Here is a 19551-nt window from a genome sequence, read left to right as displayed (position 1 = left end):
AATCTAACGTTGATAAAATGGAAGAAAGTTCTGGCTAGAAGTGGGTTAGGGGTTGGAAGTTTATACACTTTTAATAGAGCCTTGGTGCACAAATGAAAGTGACGGTTCCTAAGTACTACTAAGGACCTATGGGTGGATGTTATTAAAGTGATTTTTTGTGATATGGGTGTAACACCTCGTTTATTTAACAAATAAATAGATGAAATTAATGAATGAATCGTAGCCCTAAAATTAATAATTATATAACAAGGTGTTGGTTTTGGGAAGCCAAATGCTATAATTTGGATTATTCGGGGGTTAAAGTGTAATTTCGGGACTTATTTGTAAAGAATTTTAGAAGACAAGGGGTGTTTTGTAAGTATTGGACCTAGTATGAAAGGATTTTAGAAGTGGGGGTATGCTTGGTAATTATTAGGACTTAATATGGAAGGAATTATGGAAGCAAGGGCTAAAGGGGGTTAATTTTGGATTTAAATTGTAAAGATTTTAGGAAGTCGGGGGCTAAAAGGTAAAATTTAGGTTTAAATTGGAAAAAATCTAGTGGGGAGGGGCCGATACTGGCAAAGTGGCTAGAAGTTGGGTGAACCCGTCACCCTCATGTGTGCAGCCTCCATATATAACCCATGTCATACTAAACCCTAACCCTAATTGATAAACCAACCGCCACCTTCCATTCTTTTATTTTTTCGATGCCGCCACCACCGTGTCGAGGTCGCAAGCCAGTAGCTGGAGCCCATCCTCCTTATGTCGGAAAGAGAGCACGCCTGTCGGAGGATTGATTGTTGTTGTGAGACACCGGACCTCAGCCGCCATAACCGTCGCTCCTCCATCGTCCTCCTTCTTCACTTCCGACAGCCGCCATCATCGGATTCACCCATTCTCCATCCAGTCACGAGCAACCAAACTGCCAATGGAAGCCGTAACCACCGCCCTGCGTGCGCTGCTACTGCCCTTCGACAACGAAAAGGTCGCCGCTTGTTGCCTTAATGATGAGTGCCTTCGCGGCATGGTTGCCGGAGGCGTAACCAAATCGTGAAGGTGCCGCCACCACCTCCCTCGTTCCTGTTGCGTCGTCACAGGTCCGTTGCCGCTAGAGATTCTGTGAACCGTAAGGACTGACCACCACCACCACTGTGAGGTGGTGGCTGTCATCGTCGTGAGCCGCCAGGTGGGTGGCTAATCCCTTTGAACAAATCAGAAGCGCGTATATGGGTTGTAGATGGTGTTGATGGTCGGAAAACAGAATAGATATCCTCCATGGCCGCCAGCCATGGTGGTTGCCGCCACTAGCCACCGTCGGCCACCAGAAGGTGGTTGTGTGTGTGTGTGTGTTTTGCTTAGTTGTGTGAGTTATTTTGGAGATTAGCGTTGTAAAATGTAATTAGAAATGTGAATAATGAAAAGAAACCGTAACCACCACCGTGAGGTAGTGGTTGCCGCCATCGAGCGCCGTGTCAGATGGCGGTGTGCTTTGCCTTGTTGTGTTTGATTCGGTTGGGGTGCTTGAAACCCTAATGGGCCCAATGAAGCCCTAATGGGTCTTGGAAACCCTAATGGGCTTAAGGACTTGGTTTTGGGCCTATTAGGCTATGAATGGGTTGGAAACCCTAATTAGGGTTTAGAAAACCCTAGTTTTGGATATATGGGCTTTGGATCAATCGAGACCCGCACTAAAATCGTTTATTAAATTTAATATATTAGTTAATAACCCTTTGCAGTTAACCTAAGGCCATGTGGGACTTAATGGATTAAGTCCCTAATGGGGTAAGTGAGAAAAACTTAACCATAATCATCATTTTATGTGAAACCCTAATTTCACTTGGATTTATTGTTGGGCCTTTCTTTGGGGCCTTGATGATTGGGTTATTAACGGGCCACCCCAGATCAAGCAAACGGACTAGAATAATTAATGGGCTTTTAGGTAAGGCCCATATGAGGAGTTAGGCCCAATTTGGAAAATTAGGCCATAGATGGGCCTTAGTTTGGGCCTTTATGATTATGTGATATTGGGCCATTAGAATGTTCAATGTTGGACTGGACTAAATTGTTGGGCCTTATGTTAAGACCTTGTAAAGGTTTGGGACCAATTTGGAAAATTGGGCCATATGTGGGCTTTGACTCAAAGTTTACTTTTGGGCCTTTGGATTGGGCCTTGGGCTTGAATAAAGCTAAGTTAGCGGTAAAGTAGTATTTATCCCCAAGTAGGTATTTATGGTTATGTGTTGGAACCCAATTATTAATTGGATGATGTTTTGATATTAACAGTTCGGGAATCTATCAACCAGCAACTAGGGGTTATGTCTGCGGGACTTCAGCAGTGTGAGGTGAGTTACCTTCTATGTGATAGTGGTAGTAGGAGGGGAATAGTCCCCCGATCGGTTGTTAGGACCGAAGGGTAGGTCGGACACCCCAGATATGTCTGACAACATGTTTATGATATGTTATTATGTGATAGTAGTAGGGGGTGAAATAGTCCTCGTGACCGGGTGAGATAGACCGGAGGGTAGGCAGGCACCCCAGAATGGCCTGACACGGGTAGTCAGCACCCCATAATGGCTTGACATAGGTAGTCGGCACCCCAGAATGGCTTGACATGGGTAGGTCCGGCACCCAAGAATTGCCCGACAGTATGTATGCTATGTGTAACATCCATAAAATTCACACCAAATTTAAACTTTTTCAATCATAAACAAAAACCACATACCATTGTTTACAAAATGTTTTCAAATCATTTTCCATCAGAGTGTCCCAAAAATCATAACATAAGGATGAGGAGCGATACGGTCATGCCTTTGCAATTCCATGATTTCCTAAAGTACCTGAAACAGTAAACTGAAAACTGTAAGCCCGAGGGCTTAGTGAACTACCCGCAAAATACCAACACCACACTGACATAACAGTAATAATCAGTCAATCAACATGCATACTGGGCCATCGGCCTGACTGGACCGCCCTGTCGGGCCTACAGTCTGTCTGAATCTATCCCGAGCCTTCGGCATGACTGGTCCACCACATGGGCCTACAGTCTTCCCGGACCGCTCATAGGGTATATTGTGTTGGATAAGTGGTTTAAGCCCATAACTATTTCTGGTAAGTACTTGACCCGACCCGACATGATCCATTTGGGTTGCATGGCACCATGCAATTGGATAAACTAAATGAGAGAAATAACACATATGGTTTATTAATATATTATAAGTTCTAATATATTAATAATATTATTTAATTAGTTTTGATCAAGAATTAATTTAGAATTAATTAAGTGATCAAAAGATAACTAATTAAATATATGGGTAGATTATGTAAATCTTCCATATCTTATATAGTGGGCTAAGAGGCTCCATGGATTATCATGTTGGGTTCCGCCCATAGGATGCTCCATGGATGCTCCATGGAGTTAACCCATGGATCAAGAAATGAAGAGTCATGTTACATTAGGGTTTACCTAATGCAACACACTATATAAGCAATGTGTTTCTCCCCAAAATCGGCTACACTAAGAAACAAGAGGGCTTGGCCGATTTTGCATGTGTTAGAGTATTCTCTCAAGTTTATTCTTTGCATTTGGTGTTGTGTGAAGCATTTGAGGCATCACACTTGAGGTGCTAGGCTCACAAGGTTTCAAGGAACACTTTCAGCAACAAGGTATGTAGTTCTATCTTTTATACAAAGGAAATTGTACCCCATGTATGCTAGATAGGTTCATAACCTTGGAAAACAACTTTGCATGATTATTAGACAAACATAGATCCAAGGTTATTAGGGTTGCATGTACACTCAGGAAGTGTTAGAATGCTCAAAACCCATCAGTGGTATCAGAGCCTAGGCTTGCTTGTTTGATTTTTGTGCAAAACTGCTTGAAAAATCGAGTTTTCTGCTTTCTGCTCATATGAACTCGCCGAGTCCATGGGGGGACTCGACGAGTCCATGACCAAATGCAAGCTACTCGTCGAGTCAGTTCATGCACTCGACGAGTAGAGGCTGCAATTTTCAAAATTTCGATTCTTGTTGCTGGAAATGGACTAGGAACATTACCCTAAACTGTTTTGGTGTTTTTAAAACTTGTTTTAGTTGGTGTAATGTTCATGTTAATCCATTTACAATGACAAATTATCAAAATTACAAGTTTTAAGTGTAATTTTTTATTTATGAATGTGTTCATATTCATATTCTTGATCTTATGATGTTTAGATGATCATAGGAATCATTTGTAACCTATGTGGTAGATTAATTCATAATCATTATGTGTTTTAATGGAGTCCATAACTTGTCCTCAAGTTATGGAAAACCAAAAGTCACTTTGTTTTTAAAACCATTAAAAGAACACATGGGTTATAAAATGAAGAGTCTTCATTTTTAATACAAGAAATGAAAAGTTTTGAAAGTTTACAAAACTTGCCCTCAAGTTTTGGAACAAGTAAAGTCTTGATTAAAACTTTAGTTCCAACCCTTAGAATTTTAAAAAGTTAAAATTCAACCCTTATACTTATAATATTATAAGTTAATAATATATATATATATATATATATATATGTATAAGATCAAAGTCGTCTTACCACTAGTACGCCTCATTCACGAAGCCAGTCTATAAGGTGGGTATAAGGTTGTTGCCTATAAAATGGCAACTTAATGGGTGTCCACTCTCACCCACCGCTTGCTTGACTAGTAGAGGGTCGTTAACCATACGGGTAGGACAAGGACTTATAAATTCTCATTAAAAGTATGATGAATATTATAAAGTAACTAAATGTTTTATTAAATTCCCAATCTTAGTTACTTTAGGAAAAATGTGAATAAGGTGCTAATCCATTAAAATTACACTTTACACTTTGTCTAAGTCGTTAGTGGAGCGTGTGTGCATAACCGGCACACTAACTTGAACTTAACAAGGTAGGTAAAGGGTGACTTAATGTTTATCATAGTATCGATGGAGCGTGTGTGGTTAATCGGCACATCGATTGAGGGGTAATACATTAAGGGTACCAAGTAATTTGCATGGTTACTTCACACCTCGTTTTGTGATCCTCAACATCCCAGTCACAAAACTTGGAGGGCACACTTGAGATTGAAACATGCCTTTAAAAAGTTCATTGAATCTCAAAAGAATCTAGGAGTTTCTAAGAACCAAATTAAAATATTTTAATATTTCGTCTTTGGTGGAAATTGGTGAATCGTCATTCACCTACCTTTCAAATATGTTATTACTTAGATTACGGCATACCTCTTCTAAGTATAATATATTGTGATTGGGTCCTAGCCTTAATACTACATTTGGGTGTTTTATTAAGGACTATCTCTATAACTAAACTAAATTTTTCCTTCTCTTCAGATGTCTGCAAACACTGCTGCTTCTGGCTCTAATCCTAATGGCTCCTTTACCCTTATGAACTTGTGTGGGAAAGTCACTTTTGATGGATCCAACTTTAATGAATGGATCAGGAACATCCGAATGATTACCCGCTACGAGGACAAAGAATATATCCTCGATAAGGAGGTTAAGGAGATTGATGAGACAGTTGTTACTCCTCAACAGATCGCTGACTTTAGGGCACATGAAAGGGATGCCACCAAGGTGGCATGCATCATGATGCCCACTATGACAGCCGACCTCCAAAAGTCCTACGAGGACTTCTACCCTTTTGAAATGCACCAAGATTTGATGGAAAGATACCATCAAAGTGCAAGGCAAGAGAGGTATGAAATCATCTCCTCCATGATAACAAATCGAATGAAGGATGGTGAGCCCATCACGGGTCACATGCAGAAAATGCAAAGATTTGTGGACCATTTGCTGAAGCTTAATGTGAACTTCCCCGAGGAGCTTGCAATAAATATCATTTTGCACTCCTTACCTTCATTTTATGATCAATTCCGCATCACATACCACATGAATAAGGAAGAGGTCACTCTCAGCAAACTTCAAGGACTCTTAAAGACCGCGGAAAGTGGTCTTAATGGTAAGGCGGTTGTTTCTACTCCTACTCCTACCAACTCCACCCCTGTCTTGGCAATCGAGAAAGGACGAGGGAAGAAGAGAAAGAGTTCTTCGAAGGGTACCAAGGCTAGGACCCTTGATGGCTCTTCTTCAAGTGGAACCAAGAAAGGTTTCATCACTCCTTCTTCTTACCCAAAAAAGGCTGAATGCTTCTATTGCCATGAAAAGGCACATTGGAAGCGGAACTGCCCAAAATACCAGCAAGATGTGAAGGATGGGAAAGTCAAACCCAACCTTGCAGGTATTTACACTATCTTATCTAATAACTCACCCCATTCTGACTCATGGGTCCTTGATACCGGTTGTGGTATTCATATCTATTCTAATTTACAGGGACTGAGAAGAAGTGAGAATGTGGAGCAAGGAAGAATAAACTTGATCATGGGAAACAGGAAAGCTTCACCTGTCACCAAGATTGGAGTTTATACTTTATCGCTAAGTAGTGGGTTTAGTTTAGATTTGAATAAATGTTGTTATTCGCCAGAAATGGCAAGAAATATTATTTCCTTTCATGCATTGTATAAACAAGGTTTTACCTTTTCATTTGATAATGAAGTTGGTTCGATTAATGCTTTCTTTAATAATAGTCTTTATTTTAAAGCATTACCTTGTGATGGCGTGTATGAAACTGTATATGTTGTAGATAACTTAGGAAATAATGTTTTGTGTATTGATTCTCCTAATAATAATAACTTGGATAAAGCATCAGTATGGTATTGTCGTCTTGGACATATAAGCAAGAAACGCATAGGCCAACTCCAAAAAGATGGAGTCTTTGAGTCATTTGACCTAAAGTCAGATGATAGTTGCGAATCATGCTTACTTGGAAAAATGACAAAGTCACCCTTCACATGTTCTTGTGAGAGGGGTGAAGGTTTCTTGGACCTTGTACACACGGATGTGTATGGACCATTCAAACATGCCACAAGGGATGCTAATCGTTATTATTTGACTTTTACTGATGATTACAGTAGATATGGATATGTCTACTTAATCAAGCATAAGTCAGAGACTTTCGAAAGGTTTAAGGAATTTAAACAGGAAGTCGAGAATCAATTGGGCAGGAACATTAAGATGCTTCGATCCGGTCGAGGTGGTGAGTATCTTAGTTTAGAGTTCCTCGACTATCTTAGGGAATGTGGGATTGTCTCACAATTGACACCTCCCAGGACACCGCAGTTGAATGGTGTAGCTGAGAGGCGTAATCGAACCTTGTTGGATATGGTTCGTTCCATGATGAGTCGAGCTTCGCTACCAATCGCATTTTATGGGTATGCCTTAGAGACTGCCGCCCATATCCTTAATCTAGTCCCTACAAAGAAAGTTTCCAAAACTCATCACGAGATGTGGACTGGTAAAGTACCCAAACTAGACCACATCAAGATTTGGGGTTGCGAGGCTTTTGTGAGGCGCGAGTCTCATGATAAGCTAGAACCCCGAAGCGAGAGGTGTATTTTCATCGGCTACCCACAAAGATCCTTTGGTTACCTCTTCTACAGACCTAGTGATAATGTGGTCTTTGTAGCAAGAAGAGGAGTCTTTCGAGAGAGAGAGAGAGAGAGAGTTTATAAGCCAAGGAGACAGTGGGAGGCAAATTAACCTTGAAGAACTTCAAGAGTCAAGTGGTGAAGGAACTTCAAACCCTAGCCCTCAACTTGAGGAGGAAACTCATGTTGAGCCAATTGATGAGTTTGTACCTATGAGACGTTCCACGAGAGTTAGGAATGCACCTGAGCATTACTATGGTTTCCATATTACTGCGGAAGGTGAGACACTTATTAGTGATGAGACACTAGTAGGTCTGGATGAACCTAACAGCTACGCGGAAGCCATGGCAGGCCCTGAGTCTGCTAAATGGAAAGAGGCTATGGATAGCGAGATACAATCCATGTATGACAATCAAGTTTGGAACTTGGCTGAAAATGTACCAGGTCCTAAGACTGTAGGGTGCAAATGGATCTTCAAGAAGAAGAACGACATGGATGGTAATGTACACACTTATAAGGCTCGACTGGTTGCAAAGGGCTTCTCTCAAACTCCTGGAGTGGATTATGATGAGACCTTTTCTCCAGTAGCCAAGATTAAGTCTATTAGGGTTATGTTAGCCATAGCTACATTTCATGACTATGAAATATGGCAAATGGATGTCAAAACCGCTTTTCTTAATGGAAAGTTGACTGAAGATGTTTACATGAGTCAGCCAAAAGGTTTTGTTAGTAACGAGTACCCTAATAGAGTGTGTAAGCTTGACAAATCCATTTATGGATTAAAGCAAGCACCTCGCAGATGGAATCTTTGCTTTGATGAGAAAGTCAAGGAATTTGGCTTTTCTAGGAGTGAAGATGAATCTTATGTGTATGTCAAGGCTAGTGGGAGTATAGTTACCTTTTTGGTATTGTATGTGGATGACATACTACTCACAGAAAATGACATCCCAACTCTACAGGAAGTTAAGTCCTGGCTTGGGAAGTGTTTCTCTATGAAGGACCTAGGAGAAGCTGCCAATATTCTAGGGATAAGGATTTTGAGAGACCAGAGTAAAAGACTAATTGGACTTAGTCAAAGTACCTACTTGGACAAGGTGTCGAAGAGATTCAGCATGCAGAACTCCAAGAAAGGAGAGTTACCCATCCAGAGTAATGCCAGATTGAGTAAGACACAAAGCCCTAGTACTGAGGCTGAGATAGCAGAAATGAGTCGAGTGCCTTATGCTTCGGTAATAGGCTCGATCATGTATGCTATGACTTGTACTCGACCTGATGTAGCCTTTGCCTTGAGCATGGTTAGCAGGTATCAGGGGAACCCTGGCAAGGCTCACTGGATTGCGGTAAAGAATATCCTCAAGTACCTACGGAGGACTAAGGATTGGGTCCTTACCCTCGGTGGAAGTGATGACTTGAGAGTTGTAGGGTATTGTGATGTTGGTTTCCAGACTGATAAGGATAATTTCCGCTCTCAGTCGGGCTGGGTCTTCACCCTAAATGGAGGAGCAATCACTTGGAAGAGTTCCAAGCAGGAGATAGTGGCTGATTCCACTTGTGAATCAGAGTATATAGCAGCGAGCGAGGCAGCAAAGGAGGCTATATGGCTGAAGAACTTCATAGGAGACCTTGGAGTAGTACCAGCTATAAAGGAGCCTATGGAAATTTTCTGTGATAGTGAAAGTGTTGTTGCCTTAGCCAAGGAACCAAGGGATCACGGGAGATCCAAACACATCGATAGAAAATATCATTTTATCAGACATCGCATAGAAGAAGGAATCCTCGTGGCAAAGTGGGTATCATCGGATGAGAACCCAACAGATCCCCTCACGAAGAGACTGAGTAGGGTTAAGCATCTCCAGCATGCTCGGAGCATAGGGCTGAAGGATGATATACGTTTTAGTAGTTAGATAAATTATGAAATTTGTAAAGTGTAATTGACATTTGATGATGAATAAAAGTTGTGTTTATTCATGAGTAAAGTGTTGCTATCTTTTGTCAATCGTTTACTATATTTCTTTTGCATGTTTTGACTTCCAGAATAATTATGTTTGGTATATCATATTATTCGAACCTCCACAGTCGTTCATATGTCGGAAGTAGGTATGAATCAAGACTCTCATGATTGGTTGCAGAGGTCTAAGGTGTTAGACATGGCTACAACAATCATGAGTGCTCATAAGTTCTGAGTATTGGAATCAACCCACGCTCACTAGAATCACTTCATGGAATTTTATCTCGAGTGATCGTGAGACGGTAATATCATATAAGTCTTCAAACCTAGAGATATGATTTGTTACTTACGAGTTGGTTATGCATTGATTGTACGAAAACGCATTGGTAACTCGATGTTATAAAACGTGCTTTTGTATATAATTCAATGAGTGGTAGAACAAACATATGAGTCAAAGTTTATATGTTCCTTCTTGGATTAGAAGCTGATATTTGGGCCCCTCGATGATTTTGTTTTGACCTATGTATCGGGCCCAGTCAAAACTAAGTTGATGTGTTCAATTAAGTTCTTTGTCAAACAAATCGGTATCGGGAAACAAACTGTTGGACAATGAGTAAGACACTGTTCCATGTAATTGTCCGGCTGATATCTAGAACAGAGGATTATATGATCACTTATCTTAAATAGCGTATCAACATCTTCTCAGTTCCGAGAGACCTTTAAAGAGCTACGATTGCCGATCGGTTCCTGAAGTACTGCAGTTATAGTTATTAGACTTATCCAAGTGGGAGACTGTTGGATAAGGTGTCTAAGTCCATAACTATTTCTGGTAAGTACTTGACCCGACCCGGCATGGTCCATTTGGGTTGCATGGCACCATGCAATTGGATAAACTAAATGAGAGAAATAACACATATGGTTTATTAATATATTATAAGTTCTAATATATTAATAATATTATTTAATTAGTTTTGATCAAGAATTAATTTAGAATTAATTAAGTGATCAAAAGATAACTAATTAAATATATGGGTAGATTATGTAAATCTTCCATATCTTATATAGTGGGCTAAGAGGCTCCATGGATTATCATGTTGGGTTCCGCCCATAGGATGCTCCATGGAGTTAACCCATGGATCAAGAAATGAAGAGTCATGTTACATTAGGGTTTACCTAATGCAACACACTATATAAGCAATGTGTTTCTCCCCAAAATCGGCTACACTAAGAAACAAGAGGGCTTGGCCGATTTTGCATGTGTTAGAGTATTCTCTCAAGTTTATTCTTTGCATTTGGTGTTGTGTGAAGCATTTGAGGCATCACACTTAAGGTGCTAGGCTCACAAGGTTTCAAGGAACACTTTCAACAACAAGGTATGTAGTTCTATCTTTTATACAAAGGAAATTGTACCCCATGTATGCTAGATAGGTTCATAACCTTGGAAAACAACTTTGCATGATTATTAGACAAACATAGATTCAAGGTTATTAGGGTTGCATGTACACTTAGGGAGTGTTAGAATGCTCAAAACCCATCATATTGGCCTTCAGCACAAAGCAGGACCGCCTCAACCCATCCACAAGCCCATAACCATGTACACATATAGCAGGTAATCACATAACAGTCCATAGACAAACCAATCGATCTAGCAGATCATAAGGCATAGCAACATCCTAACCAGGATACCGACCTAACCAGTCACTAACATAACATCATCCTATATACCAAGACACCGACCTAAACCAGGTCACTAACATAATATTGTCCTAATTACCAGGACGCCGATCTAATCAGATCAATAAGCACATCAACCCGTATATGTACAAATATCAGGTATGACTATCTCACAGATCATCGATCATAGTAATCTCTCATAACCAAAACACCGACCTAACCAGGTCACTAACATATCAATCCTAACGGATCATAAGAGCATGACAACATACTGTCTATCTGGATACCGATCTAACATATCATAACCACATGTAGCATACCATAACAATAACAACTAAAGGGATAGCCTTGGTGCTGTAGACCCTATCGATATAACGAGGATAACTCACCTCGCAGATGTCGACTCGGAAGGTAAACTCCAACTCTTGGATTACTCAACACAGGCCCCACCACCTATAACCATAGTTCAATATACGCATAAGTCTTTAACCTTATAAGGTACTCCACAACCCAATAGTCAACCCCTGATCAAGGTCAAAGTCCTCAGTCAAGGTCAACAGTCCATGTTGACCTCAACTCGCCGAGTACACCTAGTTACTCGCCGAGTCCCTTGAAGCACAATCCAACTCGCCGAGTCATCGAGGTGACTCGTCGAGTTCCTTCGAATCCCGATCAGACCTTAAGGCCACCCGTCAAGTTCCCTCCCTGCGACTTCGACGGATATATTCGCGAACATATTCTTGGTTAAAACTCATCCGACTCGCCGAGTTGTTCTTCAACTCGTCGAGTCTCATTACAATCTTCATCGGACTCGCCATCTTCATGCGACTCGCCGAGTCCATTCAGTCCTCTTTCCATACAGATCCATTTTGATCCATGCAGCGGCTCCAAATCACAGATCTAAGCTCTAGGGCATGCTTATCACGTAAAGTTGCAAACTTTACGTGCATGCATGGCTTTAAAGGCTCAAAATGGCAAATCTAAGCTATTGATGGGTCTTAATGCACAAAGGGGACCTCAATCACGACTAAAGCTGCAACTTTATGCTTCTAGAATCCAAAGAGAGTCCAGATCTGAAGTTACAACTTCAGATCTAACCCATAGCTCATCATACCAACTTGATATTCCATGAAAACCCTAAAACTCACCCAATAAAGGAAATCTATAAGGAGAATGACGGTTTGGGTACCTTTTGAAGTTGATATCTGAGATGAGTGTTGATTCCCACACTCCAATTGCTTCAATCTCCTTCTCCTCCAAGTCTTCTCCCTCCAAGGACTCTCTTTCAAGCTTCAAACACACACACAAGGCACACACACGAATAAGGCTCTCAAGGGTTTTTCGGAACTGTAAGGAGGTCCAAGGGAGGCTAAGGTCCCTTTAAATAGGGGTGCAAACCCCGGGAATTAGGGTTTCACTTGCCAACTCCTACTCGTCGAGTCCCATATGGACTCGTCGAGTAGGTCACTTAACCCACGATCCTTCTCGCTGCTACTCGACGAGTAGGTAAACCAACTCGTCGAGTAGGGCCTAATCCAAAAACTCATATTAACAATACCTGAGAATCTGGGCGTTACACTATGTGATTATATGGTATGTGGTATGATGGGGGAACTCACTAAGCTTCGTGCTTACGGTTTTCAGTTTTGGTTTCAGGTACTTCGTTTTCAAAGGAAAGGAGTCGGCTCGATCGTATCGCATCACACTATTGTTTTTCCGCACACGAGATCTTTGGGATTACTCTCTGATATTTGTTTATGATAACATGTTTTGATTATTTCGACTTTGGTTTTGACATGACATGATATGATGGGTGTTTCTTATATTATTGATTTTATAATAACTTATTTAGAAATTGAAATTTTTGGCATTGAATTTTAGGATGTTACAATGGGTGTTTGGATTTTATTATTCTTGGAGATCATGTGTGCTCGGTTTGGGTCAATATGCTTAGGTCGAACAAAAGTCTCCAATATAAGGGGGTTGATTTGGATGAATTTATATCCAGAACAGTGAGATACACATAAAATTTTCAAAGATTCGATCTTTTTGTCTAAATGTTTCCAAAAATACCCTTCAACCCAGAAAATAAAACTTACAGCAACAGGGCCTTCAATAATCATCAAGGGTATACAGACCTGCATTACTAACACAAATAAACGGTGTAGAAAGGAAAAGATGTATAACAAATAGCATTCAAAAGTGCATCCATATATGGAAGCAAGCATGTATATATAAAAAAAAATAATCAAATAAATAAATAACTATTCAAAATCCCACGTTTTCATCATACTCTCAACAATCGATTGACATCAACTCCATTGAATTGAAAGAAAATCAGATAGACAAATCAATAAATTAATTACCTTAGGTTATAAGGAAATTCGTCAACGGTTACCTTGATTTCTTTGCCAGGTCGGTGATAATAAGCATCTACGTCGAGACACCCCAGTCAGCCCTATATATATATATATATATATATATATATATATATATATATATATATATATATATTATATGTTTATGAAACGCATTTAAAGAAAAAAAAAAAAATTTATTTTTTTATTTTTTATGCAGTGCAAAGCCAAAGTTTTTCCATGATGAAAACCGTGCTAATCTTTTTGCGGTGGGCACAGATTCAAGGATGCTTATCAATACTGATAATGGTAGTCCTATGGTTCAAGTTTGTGTGGAAGTATGTTTTTACCATTTTACCCCTATATGCATATTTTAATCAAATTTTTATTTTCATTAGCTTGGAGCCTCTTCTGTGGAAGTGGCAGATCAGCAGATCCCAGATAAAGGGTACAAAGTGTTTCAGGTAAGTAATCAGTATATCCGAATTACATAAATACCCTTTCCTACACAACACCAATACTTAGTGCACAGTGGCGGAAACCCTTTACACAGACAAGTCATTGGATTTTAGAGGTGAAAGAACAGATATTTGTAATCAGCATCCAGTTCATTGGTCCTACAGTTCATTGGTCCTAGTCAACTCTATAACCAAAACTGGAAAAGAACATGTTATAAAGACAATCTTTTTCATTCTTTAATCATAAAGATCCAATCTTTATTTACATTTCATGTTACAAAGACTATCTTTTTCGTTCTTTAATCAAAAAGAAATAATATTGATGAAATTGTACCTTGGTTTTCTAGATAAATTCCAAAAGGGTTGTCTGTCATATACAAAAAAAAACAATATTAGCAACAAAAAAGATAAAATAGTCTTTTAAGGAAATCAAACAATTTAAACCAGTAACTATTACTTATTATTACCTTTCCATGATCAACATGACCCATGATTATGAGAACAGGGGGTCTATCTTGTAAATGATCCAAGTCTTTTTTATAAAAAAATTCTTTCTTTTTAGCTTGTTCTGATATTTTAATGGGACCCACATCAATAACTTCCACCTCATACTCCCTACAAACCATCTTCACCATTTCCTTATCAAGCTTCTGCACCCCATCAGGCTTAATACCCTTTGCATAAAGATGCCCTAGTATTTCACCTTCACTCACAGCTAAATTATATGCCAGCTCATCAATCAGCATACCTTCTTCACCAACTTCCATTAGTTCTACTTTGACCGGTTCGGCTTCCCGAGCTACCTGCATCCTAGCTGCTTTCCTAACAGCTTTACTCTACTTTCTTCCCTTTTTTGCCCCTGGAATTGAAACATCAACCTCATCATCATGAACACTATCATCTTGAACCATACACCTACGGGTCCCACCAGCTGCCCCACTTCTCATTCTGAAAGCTTCCTTTAATTTTGTGGGACCCGAGGGCTTTCCTGGATTAGGAGGTGATAAAACTGCTTGTGCCATTAAAGGGTCAACTGGTGGTCTTTTGGAGGCAAAAAAGGATATAGTATTATAGATTTTAGGTCAGTTCAGTTCATCAACAGAAATTTAACAAATAAGTTGACATTCCATACAGAAACAGGTTACAAATCAAAAACATTAGATTCTTTCCACATCTGCTTGAAAAACTCTAACATGACACACATGTTGAGAGTTTATAGGTAAGTCAGGTCCCGCTTTGTGACGATGTTTGATTGAAAAAAGAAGAATAAAAACATATGCCAGTTGTGATGATCTAAAAAAATCTTCTACAAGAATGAAATCAGATAAAAGTTTTATTGTTCTAGGGTTATTCAGTCTTCACCAAAAAAAATAAAAAAAATAAATAAGAGATACCCCCATCCATCGCTGTCTGTTTTCTAGAAAACCATCCATACTTGAGTCGATTAACACCAAAATTGTAATCAACAAACTGGTGGAGAGCAAACGAATCGAACGTGGCAACATCTACAATCGAAAGGAATTACAAATATCAGTGGAATACCTAAAACCCTAAACTAAACAAACGATCTATTAAAAGAAAATACCATAAAAATTACCTCCAAATTGAAGCTTCAAAGCAGATGATCAACAAAAAGGCTTCTACAGAAACACAAACATTCCGGTTATAGCATAACATGACAAAAAAATTGGAATTTAGAGAAATCTGAGGTTGCCTAATGGTATTTGAATCAGTTAATTAGACTACTTGACACCTGGAAGCAGCATATGAGAGAGGGCTGAAGGGACCTGGAAGTCGACGACGAGCATGTGTTCTTGAAGAGAAGGAATCAACGGAAGCTGAAGAGAGAATCTCCATGGCGAGCAGTGGAGGCAGCAATGAACAATAATACGTATGAGAGTCTCGGAAGCTTCTTTCTCAACAATGATTTCCTCCCTGATTTGAGTATAAACTCCTTCAAGTAGAGGGATTGGTGGCGATGGAAGCGGTCCCTTTTAGGCGGGGGAGGAAGTTGGAGGAGTAGAGAGAGACCGGAGATGAGAAAGACGGTGGGGGGAATCTGTAGTTCAGTAATCGGATTTTCTTTTTGTATTGTGTCTGTTAATCCCTAAATATTTATAAAATTTGTGCGGAATACTGAACTTTTTACCTTTCTTTCAATCGCAGATAATATCGAGGAGGACATTCGTGCTTTGGAACTGGACTCATCTGGTAGGTTTCCTTGATCTGATTTCATAAGCATAAAGAGTTTTTTGTAGATTCGTACTTTCTGATTTTAGGAATTGTATGTGTTCGCGAGAGAGAAGGTGGAGAGGGAAGTAAGCAGAAAGAAAGAGGAAATGAAGAAAAGCGGTCGAATTTTTATTGGACGAGGAAGGGCAAGGCGGCGACTGAAACGGATAAGAAGGAAAGGCAAGAAGAGAAGAACTGGGGCTTTTTTATGAAAATGTAAACTTCGGTGGCAGCAAAAGAAAGAGAAAGAAAGTTCCTGTTCCTTGACGTTTTAAGAATTAATAGTATATATAATATAATATAATACTCGATTTTAGGATGACAGATGCCTCAACGACATTGCGTCAAAACAAAATAATCATAAATTTTATAACCTTTGAAAATAATAAACAATTTTGGGTGTCTGAACGGGTTCCTTGGTTAGCCCTATTTCATTGGTTTTGTCGTCCATAGGTAGTGTGGAGACTACCTAGTGGAATGAGTTATATAACCTCATGCAAATGGTTATTTTATTCTCGAAACTAGATAGGTGGTAATGGGAATTGCATGGTAACTGTAACACCAATACCTTTAAAACCATTTAATTTCCATAATCTTTACATTTATCACGACTTATAGTCATGATCAAACTATGATTTTACAAAAAAAAAATTAAAAAAATATATCATAGTTTATAACTATGGTACTACAAAAGATATAAACAACTATAGAAAAAAGTCCTCACTTTTTGTTAGACATTTCGTGGATAAACCCTCATTGTCGTTTAAATGTAAATTGTATTGTAAATAAAGAATAAATGAGTAGTTTTTATTATGTGCTATGTGTTTACGAAGTGTTCTTTGAATATAACATGGTATTTATGTTATACGGATAGATATTATAACGACATAATCTTTGTATAAAAATACGATTAAAACGAGAAGAAAGACTAAAAATATGAATTAAAAATAAACTGAAAATTAGCCGAAGAAGTCTAAACGAAAGTCATCGTACTCATCAACAACTACGTGTGCATATAAAGAACGTCTAAATCTGACTTCGTATGAAGAACTCTAAACGAAAGTCGTGGTACTCGTCTATAAAAACTCTTCTAATTTTTATAACTTATAAAACATATAAATCCATATAAGGAAAAAAACATCTTCTGGTCCAAAAAGATGTATATGACATAATAAATCATACCTTATGATATATTATTATATGTTTTGATACTTAACATTTAAAATTAATATTTCCATGAAATAAATAATTTACAATTAATTACAAGACTTATATTTATTTATCAATGATCAAATTCGTATAAATAATATATTTGCATCAAGTTGTTGTTAGTGTGACCATTTAGGATCATATATTATCGAGCAATATCATTTTATAATGACTCTTGGGCATATAGATCTTTCAATATCTCACTTGCACAAGACTCATCATCGATTGATATAGACAGTGGAGAACGTCTACCAATATTTCACTGCCCCCAGTAATATATGACTTAGTACCATTCTATCACCAACCAATTCCCAAAAGCTTAAAGCTTCAATTGATGTATAAGCTAAGTTAATCAGTTATCCATTTGTTACAGACATCATGTTGAACATGAGACTTGGAGCGCAATCAATCCTATTTTGTGTTCAACTTTGGGTAACATGTGTTAGATGTCTAGCTCTCAACACATAAGAGGAACAAATCTCATCTTGACTACATAAGCCTCTTTCATAGTTAAAGGCACAACACACCCAACACTTAAGTCTCACTATGTATCTCAGGTGTTAAGGATACACATATAGTACCTTTAATCAAGTATCACTCATAACTGCGATCTATGAGTTGATCTTGATGTGGGGTCCATTCAATACTAGTTCTCTAACAAGTACCAATGTAAATTGGCTACAACCACTTGCCTACTTTCATCTGGTGAGAGTCATCTAATCTAATGCATATTAGTCTTACTTCATAATTGCTACCACAATTATAACCGACTATGAACTTTTAGATAAATGAGATTATTCATGGATTAAATATGTTAATATAAAACATAACAAGTATTATTGTGATGATCATATCCCAGTATATCAAAGAATTATGTAATAGTTGTTACAATGTTCCAATATCCAAATACTAAATTCAAATCAAAATCCCATTTCTAGAATAATGAAGTCCTATAGCTAAAGTGTGACCACTTATACTTAACTTAAAGGGACAGACTTTATTAATGGGTCAGACTAAATTTAATTTATATGAATTCTGCAAATACCACCATCTCCATATTTAAGAATATGATTAGTCTTCTTTCATGGCATAGAGTCTCTTATCTTGATTAAGTATACACTCGAAGTCACAAAGATTTTTATGTGATCCTTGAATGACAAAAATCAACATAGTTTTTCAATGAACTCATTCATCCAATCATAATTGATTTCAACTTCTAAAGTAGTACTGTATTCTTATTTAGTAGGTTTTACAATTATGTTTTTCTTGGACCTCATTCCTACAAAAACTTATTCTTCATTCCATAATGACGTCATAATCTAATTACAATTCATAATTTTATATATATATATATATATATATATATATATATATATATATATAGTTTTGAAGTTAGCTTCTATGTAGCTCTTTACATAAAGATTTCTTCTAAACTGATTATCTCATGAACATTCTCTTAGTTCTTCCTAAGTATTCTTAGAGTGTTCTTATAGTCATCCAGTGACTTAGCCATGTATTCATTTTGTATCTCATGATATGTTCATAGCATAATCATATACCCATTCTTGTGCATAATATGACATAAATGATGGATTCATTTTTCCAAGCAAATAGAATATAAATCATTTCATCTAACTTAATCCTATAAGCTTAGTCCTTTTGAGACAGACTCAAAATGGTGTCATGTAACAATGCTAAAAATCCTTCAAAAGAATCTTGTAACTTGACCTCTTTCAAGATATTGTTAATGTCGTAACTAGCAATTTTGATTTATAAATGTATGCATGCACCAACACTCTTTTTGTAGCACCTGGTTCCTGGTACGTATTCCTTGTAATTAATATTTCTGAAATGATGCATTTTGCCTTGGACTCGGCGAGTTGAAGGACCAACTCGCCGAGTAGAAGCGAGATGAGACGCGGGGTCTAAGCCTTGGACTCAGCGAGTCAGTTCCCGGACTCGGCGAGTAGGCCCTGTTTGGGCAAAAACCCTAACCCGGGTGTTTGCACCCTATTTAAACACTCTAACTCGGCCTCCCTTGTCCCTAACACTTCTAGAAGAGCTGTAGAGCAAAACCCTAGCCCTTTTTTGTCCTTTTGAGTGATTTTGGCCTAGTGAAGGAAGTTTGAAGCTTAAGAGAAGAAGAAGGAGGTGGAAGAGTGCAAGGAGGAGAAGTAGATCTGACATCTAC

The 19551-nt window shown here is 38.4% G+C and overlaps 1 protein-coding gene across 15 annotated transcripts; it reads right to left on the bottom strand.

The window, feature by feature from the left end:
- Nucleotides 1-2801: 2801 nt before the first annotated feature.
- On the bottom strand, nucleotides 2802-16312 carry LOC145065531 (translation initiation factor IF-2, chloroplastic-like). 15 transcript variants are annotated; one of them, XR_013688447.1, is made up of 7 exons: nucleotides 15673-16312; nucleotides 15517-15559; nucleotides 14387-15424; nucleotides 14254-14286; nucleotides 13471-13562; nucleotides 13204-13250; nucleotides 2805-2819 (listed from the first exon to the last, which is right to left on the bottom strand). XR_013688447.1 is itself a non-coding variant. In XM_079012540.1 (5 exons), the coding sequence occupies exons 3-4, from the start codon at nucleotides 14726-14728 to the stop codon at nucleotides 14263-14265; spliced, it is 366 nt and encodes a 121-aa protein (XP_078868666.1). In that variant the 5' UTR covers nucleotides 14729-15424; nucleotides 15517-15559; nucleotides 15673-16307; the 3' UTR covers nucleotides 2802-2819; nucleotides 14254-14262. The 15 variants fall into 15 exon arrangements, 12 of the variants coding, with proteins under 12 accessions (XP_078868666.1, XP_078868661.1, XP_078868662.1 ...); XR_013688445.1 differs by lacking the exon at nucleotides 2805-2819 and having other exon boundaries at nucleotides 13055-13242; nucleotides 13503-13562; nucleotides 15673-16307; XR_013688446.1 differs by lacking the exon at nucleotides 2805-2819 and having other exon boundaries at nucleotides 13055-13250; nucleotides 13471-13537; nucleotides 15673-16307.
- Nucleotides 16313-19551: the final 3239 nt, after the last annotated feature.

The sequence above is a fragment of the Lactuca serriola genome, chromosome 8, assembly GCF_051521515.1.
Source record: "Lactuca serriola cultivar US96UC23 chromosome 8, Lser_US96UC23_V15, whole genome shotgun sequence".
In the NCBI taxonomy this organism is placed as follows: domain Eukaryota; kingdom Viridiplantae; phylum Streptophyta; class Magnoliopsida; order Asterales; family Asteraceae; genus Lactuca; species Lactuca serriola.
This window is presented reverse-complemented; position numbering and strand designations above follow the sequence as displayed.